At 42.9% G+C, this 18,399-nt stretch overlaps 1 protein-coding gene across 1 annotated transcript in view; it reads right to left on the bottom strand.

The window, feature by feature from the left end:
- Positions 1-237: 237 nt before the first annotated feature.
- ttc13 (tetratricopeptide repeat domain 13) overlaps positions 238-18,399 on the bottom strand; it is a 93,368-nt gene continuing 75,206 nt past the window's right edge. The window contains exons 16-23 of the mRNA XM_084313740.1: positions 13,317-13,400; positions 11,662-11,746; positions 11,221-11,330; positions 9,145-9,280; positions 8,617-8,696; positions 7,456-7,534; positions 3,458-3,537; positions 238-2,972 (exon numbers count right to left, since the gene is read on the bottom strand). Coding sequence (XP_084169866.1) covers positions 2,858-2,972; positions 3,458-3,537; positions 7,456-7,534; positions 8,617-8,696; positions 9,145-9,280; positions 11,221-11,330; positions 11,662-11,746; positions 13,317-13,400 — 769 coding nt within the window. The 3' untranslated portion in view covers positions 238-2,857. The remainder of the gene's footprint in view (positions 2,973-3,457; positions 3,538-7,455; positions 7,535-8,616; positions 8,697-9,144; positions 9,281-11,220; positions 11,331-11,661; positions 11,747-13,316; positions 13,401-18,399) is intronic.

Here is an 18,399-nt window from a genome sequence, read left to right as displayed (position 1 = left end):
ACGTTTGAAACTAGGCTAATGGAGGAACCTACTTCCAGTCACTGACGCTAAGCTAGGCTAACGGTGCGTGTCTTCCTACTCCTACTGCATGCACAGAGAAGAAAAAGGGTATGTATCTTCTTGTCTAACTCCAGGGTAGATGCCAAATAAGCTAATTTCCCAAAATGTTGGAGTTTTCCTTTAAGTGAAGTGTTACTAGGAGACAAACAGCAGAAAACAGACCTTAAAGTTGTCAAACAGGGTTTTATTTACCACCAAACATTCAATACAAAGTCTGCTCTTCCTTCAAGTTTACGACGCGTTCCGTCATTGTTTTAAAAGCTCAACACACCACTTTAAAATCAGTCATTCACCCAGTGCAAAAAAGAAGAAAATAGACAAAAGCCAAAACATCGACATCCCAACAGTCGTCACAAAACAGTGGTTCTCAAACCTCTCTCATGTCAAGGACCGCCACACTGATACACATTAGGACCCCCACATTGATACACATTAGGCTGCGGACGCCCGTGTGATTACCTGTCTCAGAAACCCCCATCAGATAAATAACAGTTCCCAAAGAAAATAAAAAAGGTGTTGTGTGGTATAACTATATCACATTGTTTCACCTGCTCGTTACCGTTTCATCTGCTCCTCTATCACGATACACTGTTTCATCTGTTGCTCTATCACGATACTGTTTCATCTGCTCCTCTATCACGATACACTGTTTCATCTGTTGCTCTATCACGATACTGTTTCATCTGTTGCTCTATCACAATACTGTTTCATCTGCTCCTCTATCACGATACACTGTTTCATCTGTTGCTCTATCACAATACTGTTTCATCTGCTCCTCTATCACGATACACTGTTTCATCTGTTGCTCCATCAGGATACACTGTTGCATCTGTTGCTCCATCAGGACACACTGTTTCATTTAATCCCATTAAACCCCAAAGAATCTTCCAACCAATCAGACGTCACAGAGGGCGGTTCTAAGGAACCATGACCATCAATCGAATACGGAGCAATTAGCTTGTTCACATTCATTGCAACAGAACAAAATAGTAAGCAACTAGCTGCAAGCTAACCAGGGCCCCATTCCCCGTACCTGGCTAACTGAGTTAGCCGGATAATTTCCAGTATAGCCTGACTTAAGCCGGACCTTTCTGTTCCCCGACGCTCGATTGTCCAAATCACCATGACAACAGATCAAAAAGTTTGAGCCTGGTCGAGAGCAGGCTTAAGTTCAGTTAGCTGGATGAACCATGGCCACGCCCCCGCAAAGAAATGACAGCTCGCTTCCTGAAATGATTCTCAGTCTAGGATCTGCATTATACCATTCTGAATTACGTGCAATCTGTTAATAAAGTTTTAAATCAATCAATCAATCAATGCCGTTAGAAAATCAGGATCTCTGCTCTCGACACTTGCTGTCTTCTCGGCTGAGGCGGGCGCGCGCACTGATCCTGAGTATCAAGTCTGGTTCGAGTTAACGAGACTGAATCCACCTTCGAGGAACAGGAAAATCCCGGCTTCAAACATCGGGTTAATTGAATCTGGATAATGGGACTCTTGATCGACTTAGTTGAACCAGGTACGGGGAATAGGGCCCAGATGCTAACCATTTAAAAATAAGTGTACGTTAATTCAATGCTGTCAAGAATAACATAGGAACCAATTCTGAAATGAACAACTGTCGTGTGTCGAAAGAAAACCTAAACCCATCCCCAAACGTTCTCACCCCTCACTATAATGCCCCCTATGTAACTAAAAGCTAGACACACGCCGGCCTAGGAGGAGCCTGACAGGATTCTTCTAAAATCCCGACCGCATATGGTGTGTCCCCAGGCGACGGAAGGCACCATAAAAAATGGTCCAACTGCCCTAGCTGGTTGAGAACGCTCCCTGTTGGAGAATCATTTGCCAAGGGGGACTAAAACATGGGTCACACACACGACACTGCCAACCATACTTTACAGTGTGGGTCAAGCCTAGCGGCCACCGCCAATTGTTTGCTCAAACTAGTTTGGCCCGAGCCCCCATGTTATGCTTGTCATTGACCTTCTTTAAGCTCGCTGTCGAGTCAATGCAACACAACAAGGAGACGGCAGTCAAAGTAGGTTTATAAGAAATATTTAATAAAATAATTACCGTGGATGAAAAATTAGGAAAACTAAAGTAACGACAAACAAGGACACAAACTACACAGACAGGATCAGCACCAGACACAGGAGAAGACAGAACACTTATACATGAGGGAATGACGATACGAGACACACCTGGGTTGATTACAAATGGATACACCTAGGGGCGGTCAGGTGGCGTAGCGGAGATTGTGTTCGTCACCAACGCCGGAGATGCTGGATTCGCCTGTTCGAATCCAGCTCCCGGCGTAGTCACCAGCTTGGCTGGCCGTTCACACTAATACAATTGGCAGTATTAGAGGGTGGGAAAGCTGGCGGGGTGGGTCCGGGTCGTTGTAAACAGCGACTCCTACAGTTCGGTCAAGGCGCCTGCTCAGCGCGGATAGGATCTAAGGGGGGTAGTGTGATCCTTCCACACGTTACACCCTCTCAGTGAGTCCGCGCTGCCAGGTGAAAAGAAGCGGTTGATTGGCTAGACGTGTGTCGGAGGAAGCACGTGATAGCCTCCACTCTCCCAGACCGACTGTGGGGGGTAAGTGCGCAGCGACCAGGAAGGGGATTGGGAATTGGCATAACGACTAACATTGGGATGGGAGAAAATCGGAGGAAAAAGGAGGGGGAAAAAGATAAAAAAAAAATAAAATAAAAAAATTGATACACCTGGAAGGGGAAACACTAAGGACCACAAGACCAGGACAGGGAACTACAAGTAGACACAACACATCACACTAGGAGCGCCTGACAACGGCACAAACCACATCACAGTTCAGCACCTCGATCATGGTCCTGCTGGAGGGGAAGCTCTCCGCCACCGACGGAAGACTCTGGTACCAACTGGGTAAACTGGGGAGAGGTGAGTTCAACAGTGTTTATCTTTCCCTGTCGTTTGCATGATATTTGGTGTCACACACGTGTAAGTAAATATTATTCTGATAGCGTCTTGTAAGCCTGTGTGTGGACGGGACATCTTTTGATGTAAGACAGTCAAATTAAATATGGTCTTAAGTTACATGGTCAACAGGAGCCAAGTTTGGTTTCCTAAAAGTATCTTATCGCTGTTGTTATAACTTGAAGGGCCACGCCAGCATTATGGGAAATGCACTTACCATCTGGATACGGACCAGCTAGCCTAGCTGTCTTTATTAACCTCTCCCGGAGTTTAGTGGTCCCCATCCACTTCCATTAATTTGTGCTTGCAGCCAGATAGCTTTCTACTGAACGCACAGAGAGGATATTGGAATCCATCTTCTTGTCTGACTCTGGAGAATACGGTAAGCCCATAATGTCGGCGTGTTCCTTTAAACAGAAAGACTGAAGTGTCTTCTCACCTCTTGAGGTTCATCCAGTTCTTGGCTGTTTTGCTGAAGCTGTCTGGAGTGGGCGTAGTCATCGCTTCAAAGTCCACCAGCTGAAACCATGACAACCAAACAGGTTTAATTGATCATGTATGCAGTGTAACATTTGTGTTATTTTAATTAACTTTTTGTAAAGTATTTTTACAAGCTTTTAATTTATATTATATGTTATATATATATATTATATATTATATTATGTTATTTTGATTAACTTTTTACTGCCTGTAAAGCACTTTGTGATTTGAATCTTGAAAAGCACTATACAATTATTTTTTTACCTCACCTTACCTTACCTAAAATAGACACAGGTACTGGTCAGAGCTTAAAGGTCCATTAAAAACACATCTTTTGGCCAGAATGTACATATGGTCTATTATCGTCTCATACGGCTGTGTCTAGAGACACCAACAGACCTGGGGAAAATAGTATTTGCTAATAATTCTCAGCATTTGGTTTAACTTGCTTGGAGAACCAGATGGGTGGGGCTTTAAAAGGGGCATGCCACCCATTTAAAAAAAATTCACGTATGTTCTTCCTGTGCCTCAGGACAGTCAGTATTGGTGAACACACACCACTCTCTCCTAAATCTAGAAATCAGAGAGAGAACCCTCCAATCAGTGATGTGAAGTCACCGGGATGTGAATGTCTGGGGCTGCTCCATAGAGCATAGTTCAGACTTTATGAGGCAAGGAAATATTAGTTTGAGCTCTTAGACCAAAATGAGGGTTTGATTATTCAGGAAGTGCAGACCTTCTAGAAATTCTAGAATATAAACCTGTTTGGGTTAACCTCTTAAGCCCAATCGGCCCGGTACGAGATGTATTTCACGTCATAAATAGATCAATACATTACAGTATTAGGTAATGTTGCGTTTCTTTTTCAAATGTAGCCAAGAGTAAATACCCTAGCCCTATCAAAACGGCAGTCAAAGTGTATATTTTCAGCACTACGTTTGTTTACCTATGATTTTAAGTGTTATTAGCGAAATATGAGCTTATAGAAATATCTGCGCATTGCACCGGAAAACGGACGATTTAGACACGAGAAGAAGAAGCCTTCATGAAATCAGTGTAGTCCTAAGAAAGAGGAGACCAGGGCCCTCATTCATCAACGTGGACGTAGAATATGTTCCATTTCCACACGTAAGCACAGAATGTAGAACTAGTGTACGCACAGGGAAGTCGGGATTCATCACATGGTGCGTACGCAGGCTCTACGCTCCTCCGTAGAACTTTGTTCTACCGTCAATGCTCGTGCATGATTATCCATATATGGTCATGAAAGTGAGGAAACACCCCCCATGGGATGTGAAATAATGGACTGACCCGAGCGGTACTCTGAGAAACTCCACGGAGAATTCACTGCTGTCGAACCAAGAAGACACTATCGCGTATTATGGGATAAATAAAAGGCGGATTTGTAAACGGTGATGTCAGATATCAACGGCTCCCTAAGACCATTGCTGCAATTCTGCCTGGACAGCTCAAAATACTAATAACGACCGTTCGTTGACCACTGTTTGGTGTTGGTTGTGTGTCATTATAACCGTGCTGTAATATGAATGCCTTTATTAGTTGTGTTCGATTGGCTATATGATTTTTAGAGGCATCTATTTTGTTGTCGGCTAATAAAGACCGCGCTGGAATATGACTGCCTTTTCCCGTGTTGTTTGATTAATACCCTGCAGGGATTAAAGTTCTCCTCAATTTGATTCCAAATCGCGATGGATCTCCCGTCAATTTTCTACCTGCTGCATATGATTTCTAGAGGCATACTACAATCCATTTTGATTGTCAGTATTGGGTAGCCTACATAAACAATAATACGAGAGCTATACAAGAACAATGAATCTTACTGCCATGTATGATGACGTAGCAGATACGCCATGTGTAGCCTGCCTATATGTGATCAATACAAACATGAACTTGAATTCCATCATGTCTGTGTGCGGGTCACTGCGGGAACTCACAAGGCTGTTGTCACAATGTAAATAAGAACGTGCACTGAAAAGTTACAGTATGTAGTTGGTTGATCATTTGTATGACAGTCAGTAAACCCTTGCAAAAAGTATCCGTTTTATTTAATGAATTGAAAACATTCAGCATCGCCTTCCTCCCGGCATCCAGCAATAACATGTATCAGGCAAATGCGCATCGCAACATTGACTGAGTGGAATCCCTTTCTATTCACATAACTGCATTTGTGATGGAGCTTTGACAGCTACAGTAACAGTCTATTGGTCGATCCATCTCCAATATCACGATGGACCGTGCCGCGGTGGCAAAGACCCGAGGGTGGAGAGGATCTTGAATGAATTCCATCATCATATATATATGTTGTGTGTCTGTCCACTATGTTTGTTACTTTGTTATTCCCCCCCCCCTATCTATGTAAAGCGACCTTGGGTCTCTTGAAAGGCGCTATATAAAATGAAGCTATTATTATTATTGTTATTATTATTATTATCATCACATCTGTGCGGGAGCTTACAAATAGACTGTTAGTCTCAGTGAAGTTTCAACGGAGGTCATCTATTCTAACCAACAAATTGAAGTAGAAAGCATTTCGTGACCAATCTTATTTGGAATCATGACACACAAAATAATTTGCTTTTTATTTGAAACAATATCTAATCGCGTTTGGAGGTTGGTGTTTTGCGTCTGCCCCCCCGTGCCAAACAAGCAGGCCAACCTCTTGTTCGCGTGTGAGCCCGTTATAATTACACTACTGTCGCTATTTTACAATGAACTATAATGAATTACGGGTCATACAGAAGTTGAACACTAATGCACGGAAGCTTATTTCCGCCTTGAAACTAATGCAGGACTGAGGAGTGCTTATGCGTAGTAACGATATTCTACCACTGGGCGCGAGGTACGCCTGGTCTGACCTGTGCGTAGATGTAAGCACGGAGTCAAGTTCAAATCGAAATTGATGAATCCCACTCTTTGCTTAGAAATGATCGTACGCACAGGGTAAGCACAGATCTGTGCGTAGAACACGTTGATGAATGAGGGCCCAGGGCTTTTGATGGACAATCAAAATGTCCTAAAGCTACACTACCCAGCTCACAACAGCCGCCGACAACAGAAGTGAAGTGATTTTCATGTTTATATCTCATGGGTCGAACAAACCTCAACGTTATTGCCATAAAATACAACGTATATTGTTTCTTTACCTTTCTGTGAACGTCTAGAAAAAATTGTAGAAAACGTCCGGTAGAAAATGGCGGAGCTATGGGCATTATACAAAAGTAACTGTACTTACAGTAGTCTTTGCTGCCCTGTAACGGGCGCCTGGTGGTACTAAATCCAGATTTAACTCTGCCATTGGAAAGAGGATATTTGGCCCAATCCATAGATGTATGACATGGCCATAATAAGGTCATTTATAGGGCTGATATTCTATATTCTATATTCAAATTGCCTGTATAAGGATGGCAAAATGCAGTACTGTATCTACAAAAAAACTTGTAAATCATCTGTCCTTTGTTCATTTGCTTAGATTATTAGTACATGATCTCAAGAAGGTGCTGAATAAGCTCAGTGGCAATTTTCCACTTTTGGTCAATGTTAGCATTGTGTTATTCACCACCAAAGATGGGAAAAACTAATAATAATTTATATTCTCCTTTGGTACATTAAAATGTACTCAAGCATAGTAACATACACAATATTTCTGACACTGGGAATAGTAGTAGTTTATTCAGTCATCTCACAATACAATATACACCCTGAGAATACATTCCCTGCGTTCCATAGATGTCCCTAGATACCAAGAACATGCAAATGGACCTTGTAGAAGTGGAACAATCTTCCATCTACTTAATAAATATGGCTAGGGGTTAAGAGCTCACACACACCTTTTATAGCCTCGTGAAGTCAGACCAGTCTGACAGGTACAGGTAGGTACAGGGCACAGGTACAGGTAGGTACAGGGCACAGGTACAGGTAGGTACAGGGTCTGTTTACCTTTCCGTTAGGGATCCTACCGATGACTTCTTTCCCGCTGGCCATCAGAGCTCCCATCACCACAGAGTAAGCCACCACACTGACAAACAGGAAGAATATAGATTAGAGAGAGTTCCTCTGTCTCAGGGGAATATGAACGCTACAGTTTGGACTGCTTGAGCAGGGCTGGGTATGGTCTCTATTTGATTAGACTTTGATTTGATATCTATATCCAATGAGGCTTGATGGTGCTGGTTTTGTGAGGTCAGCACCTGCCATTGAAATCAGAAGATGTGATTTGGTGAACTCAGTTTCCATAGTAGTTCAGCAGGACGGGCGGCAAACTAGAGACGTCTGCAGGACGGGCGGCAAACTAGAGACGTCTGCAGGACGGGAGGCAAACTAGAGACGTCTGCAGGACGGGAGGCAAACTAGAGACGTCTGCAGGACGGGAGGCAAACTAGAGACGTCTGCAGGACGGGAGGCAAACTAGAGACGTCTGCAGGACGGGAGGCAAACTAGAGACGTCTGCAGGACGGGAGGCAAACTAGAGACATCTGCAGGACGGGAGACAAACTAGAGACGTCTGCAGGACGGGAGGCAAACTAGAGACGTCTGCAGGACGGGAGGCAAACTAGAGACGTCTGCAGGACGGGAGGCAAACTAGAGACGTCTGCAGGACGGGAGGCAAACTAGAGACGTCTGCAGGACGGGAGTCAAACTAGAGACGTCTGCAGGACAAATGTGTCATTTAAATAATTGATAGGCCAAGCCATATAACATATGCCAGATCCAATCAAATTTCAGAAAAACACATGGTAAACAGAAAGTGATTTGTTGTTGCACTGTCCGATTTCCACCCAACTTGACACATATCTCTCGACCAGTTTCATCTGGCCTCATGGTGGCGCTATTCTCATAAAACTAAAAACAGTAACTACTCCTCAACAGCTCAGATTTGGGGCATGGGAAAAAGGTGGTTTGAGAATGCAGGCCGTTCAGGGATAAACCCACAGCCAATCATCGATGTCTAGTTTATTTAATGTTTTTTTTCTCATGCTGAATGTATTATCTCCTGAAAAGTTATATGAACCCCATGAAGAGAGGCAGGAGGTTGTAGTGGTACTGTAGTAGTATTACCTAGACCCCCTGGAGAGAGGCATGAGGTTGTAGTAGTATTACCTGGACCCCCTGGAGAGAGGCATGAGGTTACAGAAGTAATAGACCAGGGACAGGATCAGGTTACAAACCGCATCAGAATCCTGTAAATGAGAAAGAGGGCAAAGGTAAACCAGGAGGTCAAATACTGACCCAGGATAATAAAGTAGTGTCTAGATCCTACACCGGAAGGACTGTGGGAGTGGTTAAGGCTAGGGTTAAGGGTCAGGGAAAGGTTTGTAAACAACTTATTTGGGTGAAAATTATGAGTAAAAAGTGATGTCAAAGACACAATGGGACAACAGCTTCTAAAAGTGGCACCGATACTGCCCACACTAATTCATGTCATCAACTTTAAGTATTGCACAATACGGAGTACCCCTCTGATCCATTAGTGAACGGTAGAGACTTAGACCATTAGTTTAACGGAACAGTATAGACTTAGACCATTCGTTAACTGAACAGTAAAGACTTAGACCATTAGTTTAACGGAACAGTATAGACTTGTTTCTCAGCCCTAGTTCAGTACAGTATCAGATAGATGTTTCTCACCCCTAGTTCAGTAGACAGTATCAGGGCCTTTCCCTTGGCTGTGAGGTCCTTGTAGATGGACTCTATCTCCGACTGGTACTGCTGAGTACGCTCCTCTGTGGTCTGAGTCTCCACCGAGAACAACATGTTCCCAACCCTAAATCAAATCAAATCAAATTTATTTGTAAGGCCCGACAACACACATTGGGCCGGACACGTCTTCTTTAAAAAAGTCAGAAAGAAACATCACAATAAATCAAGAACAAAACAAAAACACCATGAAGTCCAAACATTTTTAAATAAATAAAATAAATGAATGCAACACTCCCAGACATACTCCACGCGAAGGTAAGGAAAAACTCACTAAAACCTAGCAATAGGAAAAATGCACCACAGGCAATGTGGAGGAGAGAAAGAGAAACCTTAGAACGGCCGTTCAAGGGGGGATCTCCCTTCTTAGATGTCGGTGATAGTAGTGTTGCTATAAAACAGGTGAAACGGTTGTTAAGCATGCACATATACGTGTAATGAAACACAAATAAGTGCATGCAAACCCTAGCACACAGAGACAGAGAGACAGAGAGACAGAGAGACAGAGAGACAGAGAGACAGAGAGACAGAGAGACAGAGAGACACACACACACACACACACACACACACACACACACACACACACACACACACACACACACACACACACACACACACACACACACACACACACACACACACACACACACACACACACACACACACACACACACACACACACACACACACACACACACACACACACACACACACACACACACACACACACGTGTAGTGGTTAACACTGTCGCCTCACAGCAAGAAGGTCCAGGGTTAGATTCCCGCTTGGGGACCAGGTTTCCATGATGCCAGGTACTCAGGTGGGGTATCTCCCAGGCCTTTCTGTGTGGAGTTTGCATGTTCTCCCCGTGCTCGCGAGGGTTTCCCCCCCGATAAGATAAACCCAATGGAAAAACATGCACAACAGATCGCTAACGCTGTGGTGTCCTTGATGAAGACGGACAGGAGCACTTGGATTGGTCCCCGGGGGCGCGGCTCACGTTGACGCCCCATCTGCTCCCGGCTGCCCATGGGGGGAAGGACAACGGGATGGGAAAAGTGCAGAGAGACATTTCATCTGCGACTCAGTGCATGTGTGTGTGTGTTCCTGTGGGTCGCCCATCTCGCGTGTGTGTTAAACTGCATGACAAATAAAGACTTCTAGTCTAACAATCACACACACACACACACACACACACACACACACACACACACACACACACACACACACACACACACACACACACACACACACACACACACACACACACACACACACACACACACACACACACACACACACACACACACACACACACACACACACACACACACACACACACACACACACACACAGAGAGAGAGATAGGGGAAGAGGAGAGAGACACAGAAGGAAAGAGACACAGAGAGAGAGAGAAGGGAGAGAGAGAGAAAGAGAGAGGGAGAGAGACAGACAGAGAAATAGAGACAGATAGGGGAAGGGAAGAGACAGAGAGAGAGAAAAAGAGATGGAAGAGAGAGAAAGAGAGACCATCACCTTCTGTTGGCTTATAAACAGTTTATACAGAGGATGTACACATATAACCATGTGCAGGTGAATGAGCACGCTCATACACAGACACGCACACCACACACTGACACGCATGCACGTACGCACGGACAGAGATATACTAAAAAGCTATTTATAATTTTTGGCTGGCAAATAATCTCTCTGGCTGGTAGTTTTTAAAATCTAAAAAGTTAATTTTATTCCCTGTTTTTCAGCATTTAGCTACAGGCATGGTGTTATGTTTATATACGTGATGTATTTACAATGTTTCATTTTGGGAGAGGGGGAGGAGGGGGCGCAGTGTTTGTTTATGTGTGGTCGACTCGTCGCTGCCCTCTAGTGGTCAGAAACACTGCTTTAAAAATGTAATTGCACCGTAGGGCACTGCTGTCCTTGTCGGTGCATGTGTGTGCGTACGTGTGTGTCGTGGTGGTGGAGGTGAAGCCGGCAGAGCTCACCGGTCTCCTGTGATGGTGATGGTGAAGCCGTCGTACTCCCTGCCCGGGTCCTTCACGCTGGGGACCTTGGAGTTCACTGTGAAGCCGTCTCTGGTTTTACTATTGAACTGCTTCAGGAAACACACACAAAACACAGCTCTGTTTTTCACTGGCCAACTGCTTCCAGAGCTGCTAAACACAGGGTCACTGGCCAACTGCTTCCAGAGCTGCTAAACACAGAGAGAGCAACATATACATAGTAGATATTTCTAGATCTGTTGTATTTGTCAGGGTGTATCTACTTTCATCTCTGTTCTTTGTCCTCCCCCCCTCTCCCTCCTTTCCTCACTCCCTCCCTCTCTCTCTTTCTCTACCTCCCATCCCTCCTCCACCTCTCTCCCTCCCTCCTTCCCCCTCGCTCTTCCTCCTCCCCTCCCTCTCTTTCTCTCTCTTCCTCCTTACCTTCATTATAGGAAGCAGATCCTCTACTTTATTAACATTCTCGAGAGCCTGACGGACTTCCTGCAGGCCTCTGGGGTTGTAGGCCCTGAGAAAAAGAAGAGGAGGAAGAGAGTAATTCAAGTGATTTAAACCAAAAGCTTTTCAAATTTGAGGAAAGTTTAGTCAAAGGCAGCATAATGTCCACATTAGGCCTCTTTACTGAGCTGTTGGGTTGTTGCTAGGTGACCACTATTTCAACTTCTAGCACTCAGCGCTCTGACTGTTCAGCTCTCAGCACTGTGGAGAACCATAGCCTGTGGTAGACTAGTATTCTGTCTTTAATGAGACTAGTATTCTGTCTTTAATGTGACTGACTAGTATTCTGTCTTTAATGAGTACTGACCCATGGTAGACTAGTATTCTAGACAAGTATTCTGTCTTTAATGAGACTAGTATTCTGTTTTTAATTAAACTGAAACTACTGACCTGTGGTAGACTAGTATTGTCTTTAATGAAACTACTGACCCATGGTAGACTAGTATTGTCTTTAATGAAGCTGAAACTACTGACCCATGGTAGACTAGTATTCTGTCTTTAATGAAGCTGAAACTACTGACCCATGGTAGACTAGTATTCTGTCTTTAATGAAGCTGAAACTACTGACCCAGGGTAGACTAGTATTCTGTCTTTAATGAAACTACTGACCCATGGTAGACTAGTATTCTCTCTTTAACACTTTGAATGCCGACGACGTGTGTATTGTCGTCTTATCATGCCCCCCGTTGAGTGCCGACGACGCAATTTGTCGTTTTATTTTTTTATTAGCGATCTGAATTCATATTTCATCAACCGAGTCTTCCGTTGGTACAGCAGCCCCTCTAGGAGCCCCGATGGGAAAATACCGCCCCCTATCGTCTATCCCTGTGTAACTGCAGGTCATTCGATTATACTGCTGGATCCCTGTGGGGGGAGCCTACTGGCTCCACTGTGCTGGCAAGCCGTCTGATGAACAAGGAAGTGATCGCGGGTTGGAAAGCAGAGTGGAATATATATTTACAGCAGCCAATAATCAATCAATAAACGCGATCGATATTTGGAATGGCGATCAGGAATTGGAATAATCGTTTGAGAACATCTGATCTAAGGTAAGGAGTCTATGTTACCAGTTTTAGGATAATCAGAGCTGTATTCACTGAGATATCAGCATGTGCCGTGTGTGTATGTGTGTGTGTGTGATGTTGAGGAAATGAGAATAGATTTTTCAGCCCGCTTCTATAGCGTGCATAAGTACACATATACTATCGATAATCTAGCGTTTATTTGAAAACGATTCATAAATAGGCCGACAAATGACAACGTGTCTAGTGTATTCGAGAATATTCCAATAAATGCAGTTTATGGGGGAATCTTAAAATTTTCCGGAAATTTTCGAGAGAACGATAGCTTTTCGAAATGCTATAAAAAGGATATGAACCGATTAAAAAACAATCCGTTTCGACAATGTTGACTGCAAACAAGTCATTGATAAGCGACGGGCAGATTAGACACATAGCCATAATTTAAAACATAGATTATGCGCTTTTAACGCTAACATTGAAGTGGATGATGGCATTCAAGGGGGTAAAAAGGAAAACAAGGCCGGCACTGATAGTGTTAATGAAGCTGAAACTACTGACCCATGGTAGACTAGTATTCTGTCTTTAATGAAGCTGAGGATGTTGTTGAAGTAAGCCAGGTATCTGATGTTGATGATCTGACCTCTGCAAAAGGAACAAAAACAAACAGTCAATTTATACCATGGCTTTGAAATCTTTTTAAAAGGAAAATTTCCATATCTTAAAATGATTAAATAAAGTACAAAATTAATAAATACAACTAGTCTCCTCTCATCACAGTTAACAGGGCTGTACACTGCGACGAGATGATCGTAAATGTCCCCTTAATTTGGCCCGTGCGAGTGGAAAATAATATTTGGGGGCAAGGTTGCGAGTAGTGATTTCAACCCTTAATTCGCATTTCATTCCTACATTAATCCATACAAATTGGATACAAAAAAAAAGTTAAACATTAGCCTACAACCAGGGCTGTACAGTGCGACATAATGTTGCGGTTGTAATTTCATTAGACGGACCAGTGAGGACCTTTAACACTTTAATCGCCGAAGACGCTGGGCAGCGTCTTTCCCCGCCATGCTTATTCTGCCGAAGACGCTGGGCAGCGTCTTTGATATCAATATTTCAAAAATCTGTGATCGAAATCATATTTCTCCCCCGGAGACATGATATGTACTGTTGAGCCCCTCTCAACTCTCCAACAGTTCAAGAGCGCCATCTGGTGGCCGATCGGCGGATCGCCCAAACAGGAAGTGATGCGGATTAAGTGGTGCTCACCCATATTTCGTCCGGGCATTCGCTATCGTTAGCGGGACTCCATCTTGACACACTGGATAGCGATCGGTTGCAAATAACTCGATAAACAACATGATTTGGACGTATATACAATTATACAACCTGGAAATGGATCGGATATTTCTACATCCCATAATAGGAATATTTCAGTTCCACGCTCATCGTCCAACGGCGCGAGGAAGATACGGTAAGATTCAGCGTTATTTTTTAACGTGTTCGATATAAACTGCTCTGATGATCATATCACCCACACTAGATGAATGATATAACGTTAGCCACGGAATTATAAACGACCCCCCGCCCATCCGGTCAACATCAGATCATACTTAGTAACTCCTAGAAGCACGTCCAGTTGACATTTTTTATCTCGCACAGATTCCTATCAAACTGTATTTCATCATCAATATAATGCATTTGGGGCTATAAATCAAGTTCTGGAGAAAGCTGCAGAAAACGATAAAAACATACTTATACTTTAGACCGTATTTTAGTATGAACATGTGAATGAAAAAGTATAACGTTGCTACACCCTGAACAATAGATATAGGACGTTGAATGGGCCATAGTAATGTCAATTTAGCAATACAATTTAAAAAGTTATAGCCCTGCAAAGAAGGGGAACTTCTCCATGTTAAATAGGGCTGGCGAGGGATGGTAAATTATGAATTTAACCCTGGCGATCAAAGTGTTAATAACATGCAATTTAATTGACACAAGCAATGGGCTAACGTTAGCTGCTAACCAAGTTATCCATTAGGACTATGCTAAGCTAACTAGCTAGCGTTAGCTGCTAACCCTGGAAAATGCTCAAAGCGGACTCCACAACACTAGTTCCATTCGTGAGGAAAGGGGGTGGGTTATATTGACAACGCTTGACAACAGAAGTTTAAACATAACTTCATATTTATTGGTTATTCGTTTCTGTACAGTATATCATCCAGTTTCCATCTCCGTGTGTTAAACTCTTCCTGTTTACATTCGAGTGTGACGTCATCACCTACGGCAGCTTGCCTTGGCTTAGACGATCAAAACGCGAACCTAGAACAAAACCCGAGGGGGGGGGGGGGGGGCTGGCTCTCTCGTTCGTTCTCGCCCCCTCTCGCTCGCTCTCTCTCTACATTCAATGATTAGTAGCCAAACGTTACAGTATAAATACTAACTGGATAGTTGATGATTATCTGAAATATTCTAAAATCATTAAGTCTGCTATAAGCCATTATCCCTTTGTGTGTGATTATTATTTTCTCACAGTAGTGTATATATATGTGTGTGTGTTTGGCTAAAGTGGATAGAAAACACAGTACTGTGCAAAAAAAGGCACCCAAGAGTTTTTATAGAAATGGTCTTAAATGTAAATAAAAAAATGTATTAGTGTGTCAGTAGACTACTCTTAGTACATTTTCATTCAATTATTTTTTAAAGCATCTTCATGGTTTAGTAATGCAAACATATGTTGCAGGGACTTATTATAATCATCATGGCGTGACTGTATGCATCAAAGGGTTAAATCAAGCATTTTTAAGTGCTTTAGAGGAAATGTCAAAATATTGCGATATATATCGTGTATCGTGATATGGCCAAAAAATTCTGCGATATCATTTAGAGGCCGTATCGCCCAGCCCTACTATAATGGTAGAATAGTTATTTAAAAATGTGCCCCTAAAAAATATTCTTTGCACCTAAATTTCTCATTTAGGGGCAAGTGTGCCCTTAGTGAAAAAGCGTAGCGTACAGCCCTGGTTAAGTTAAGGTCAGAGCCAACCCCTTAACTAATAAAGGAGGATGGCCCCTCCTCCCTCTAGTAAAGTCCCCTCCTCCCTCTAATAACGGCCCCTCCTCCCTCTAATAAAGTCCCCTCCTCCCTCTTATAACGGCCCCTCCTCCCTCTAATAAAGGCCCATCCTCCATCTAATAAAGGCCACTCCCCCATCTAATAAAGGCCACTCCCCCATTTAATAAAAGCCACTCCTCCCTCTAAAGCAGGATTTGCTGCCACGCTATGTGTCTATGGAGTTGCTCACCTTGTTTGCAGGGCTATAACTATATATATATATTATAGCTATGGATGCAATACTATGGCCCATTTGGCATAGAGTATCTATCGTTTAAGATGTGAAAAAGAAAAAAAAATTCCATCCATACATTCCCGTTTTATACCGTGGTGAATATAAGTATGGTTTTAGAGCGGTTTAGGGTAATTCCTGGGAGGCTAGTAATAGGTCACGATGCATATTATACTTAATCCATTGGTATTTCGTCCCTATACACGCTACAATAAAAAATTCAAATGCATATGATCGGTATATTATGTTCCATCATGAATGCATGAAAGGGGGGGAGGGGGTCATTTCTGATTAATTGATTGCTTGTCAATAATGGCATTCGTTAGTACAACAGCATACGCTGATCAGGGTGATGGCTATGAAAACAAGGCACAATCAAGCTGAAATTGACGTTAAATTGCTCTTACCTGTGGCCGGTGAGATTCCAAAAAGAATATTCCAATTATTTGATTGCCATCTGGTAGATCGTATGTCCATTTGGGCCACGACATAAGCCACCACAGCATAATGAATCGGGGGTCCCGAAAACTATTCAATGCGATCAGATAAAGCTCTCGGTCCAGGCTACTAGAAAAGTCCGCCCGGATGAATTTCATCGACACACAGCCACATACAGAGTCTCAAAGGGAGTGCAACATCGGCCGCATACCACCAGGCGGCAGTATTGGACTTTTGCGATCTCAGACTCATTCTCTATGGTTACACAGGCTCCCTGGATGGATAACGATTGGAAATAGCTAATAAAAGAAATAACGTTCAAATAACGTATATATACGTGGTTGGCGTTCAACGATTGGCGGACAAACATGCAGGGCTGTACGCTAAGCTTTTTCACTAGGGGCACACTTGCCCCTAAATGAGAAATTTAGGGGCAAAGAATATTTTTTAGGGGCAAATTTTTAAATAACTATTTTACCATTATAGTAGGGCTGGGCGATATGGCCTCTAAATGATATCGCGATATTTTTTGGCCATATCACGATACACGATATATATCGCAATATTTTGACATTTCCTCTAAAGCACTTAAAAATGCTTGATTTAACCCTTTGATGCATACAGTCACGCCAATATGATGATTATAATAAGTCCCTGCAACATATGTTTGCATTATTAAACCATGAAGATGCTTTAAAAAATAATTTAATGAAAATGTACTAAGAGTAGTCTACTGACACACTAATAAAAAATGTATTTACATCTAAGACCATTTATATAAAAACGTTTGGGTGCCTTTTTTTTGCACAGTACTGTGTTTTCTATCCACTTTAGCCAAACACACACATATATATATATATATATATATATATATATATACACACACACACACACACTACTGTGAGAAAATAATAATCACACACACAAAGGGATAATGGCTTATAGCAGACTTAATGATTTTAGAATATTTCAGATAATGAAATTAAATGTTTATATCATCAACTATCCAGTTAGTATTTATACTGTCTGTAACATTTGGCTACTTTAAATCATTGAATGTAGAGAGAGCTGTACTGTATTGTACCCATTCTGCAATCTGTTAATAAAGTTTTCAATCAATCAGAGCGAGAGAGAGAGAGAGAGAGAGAGAGAGAGAGAGAGAGAGAGAGAGAGAGAGAGAGAGAGAGAGAGAGGGCGAGAACGAATGAGAGAGCCAGCCCCCCCCCCCCCGGGTTTTGTTCTAGGTTCGCGTTTTGATCGTCTAAGCTGCCGTAGGTGATGACGTCACACTCGAATGTAAACAGGAAGCGTTTAACAGACGGAGATGGAAAGTGGATGATATACAGTAACAGAAACGAATAACCAATAAATATGAAGTTATGTTTAAACTTCTGTTGTCAAGCGTTGTCAATATAACCCACCCCCTTTCCTCCCGAATGGAACTAGTGTTGTGGAGTCCGCTTTGACTGGTGTCCAGGGTTAGCAGCAGCTAACGCTAGTTAGCTTAGCATAATCCTAATGGATACCGTGGATAGCAGCTAACGTTAGCCCATTGCTCGTGTCAATCAAATTGCATGTTATTAAAGGTCCGCGCTGGTCTGTCTAATGAAATTACAACCGCAACATTATGCCCTGGTTGTAGGCTAATGTTTTATCCAATTTGTATGGATTAATTTAGGAGTGAAATGCGAATGAAGGGTTGCAATCACTACTCGCAAGCTTGCCCCCAGATGATATTTTCCACTCGCACCGGCCAGATTAGGGGGCAATTTGCGACGAGATGCTCGCAGTGTACAGCCCTGACATGTATTAAATCGTTGTTGGCAGGGAATGAGTTAATGTATCGCGTA

The sequence above is a fragment of the Notolepis coatsorum genome, assembly GCF_963971535.1.
Source record: "Notolepis coatsorum genome assembly, chromosome: 5".
Taxonomy (NCBI): Eukaryota; Metazoa; Chordata; class Actinopteri; order Aulopiformes; family Paralepididae; genus Notolepis; species Notolepis coatsorum.
Note: the sequence above shows the minus strand (reverse complement) of the source record. Positions and strands in the feature narration are given on the sequence as shown.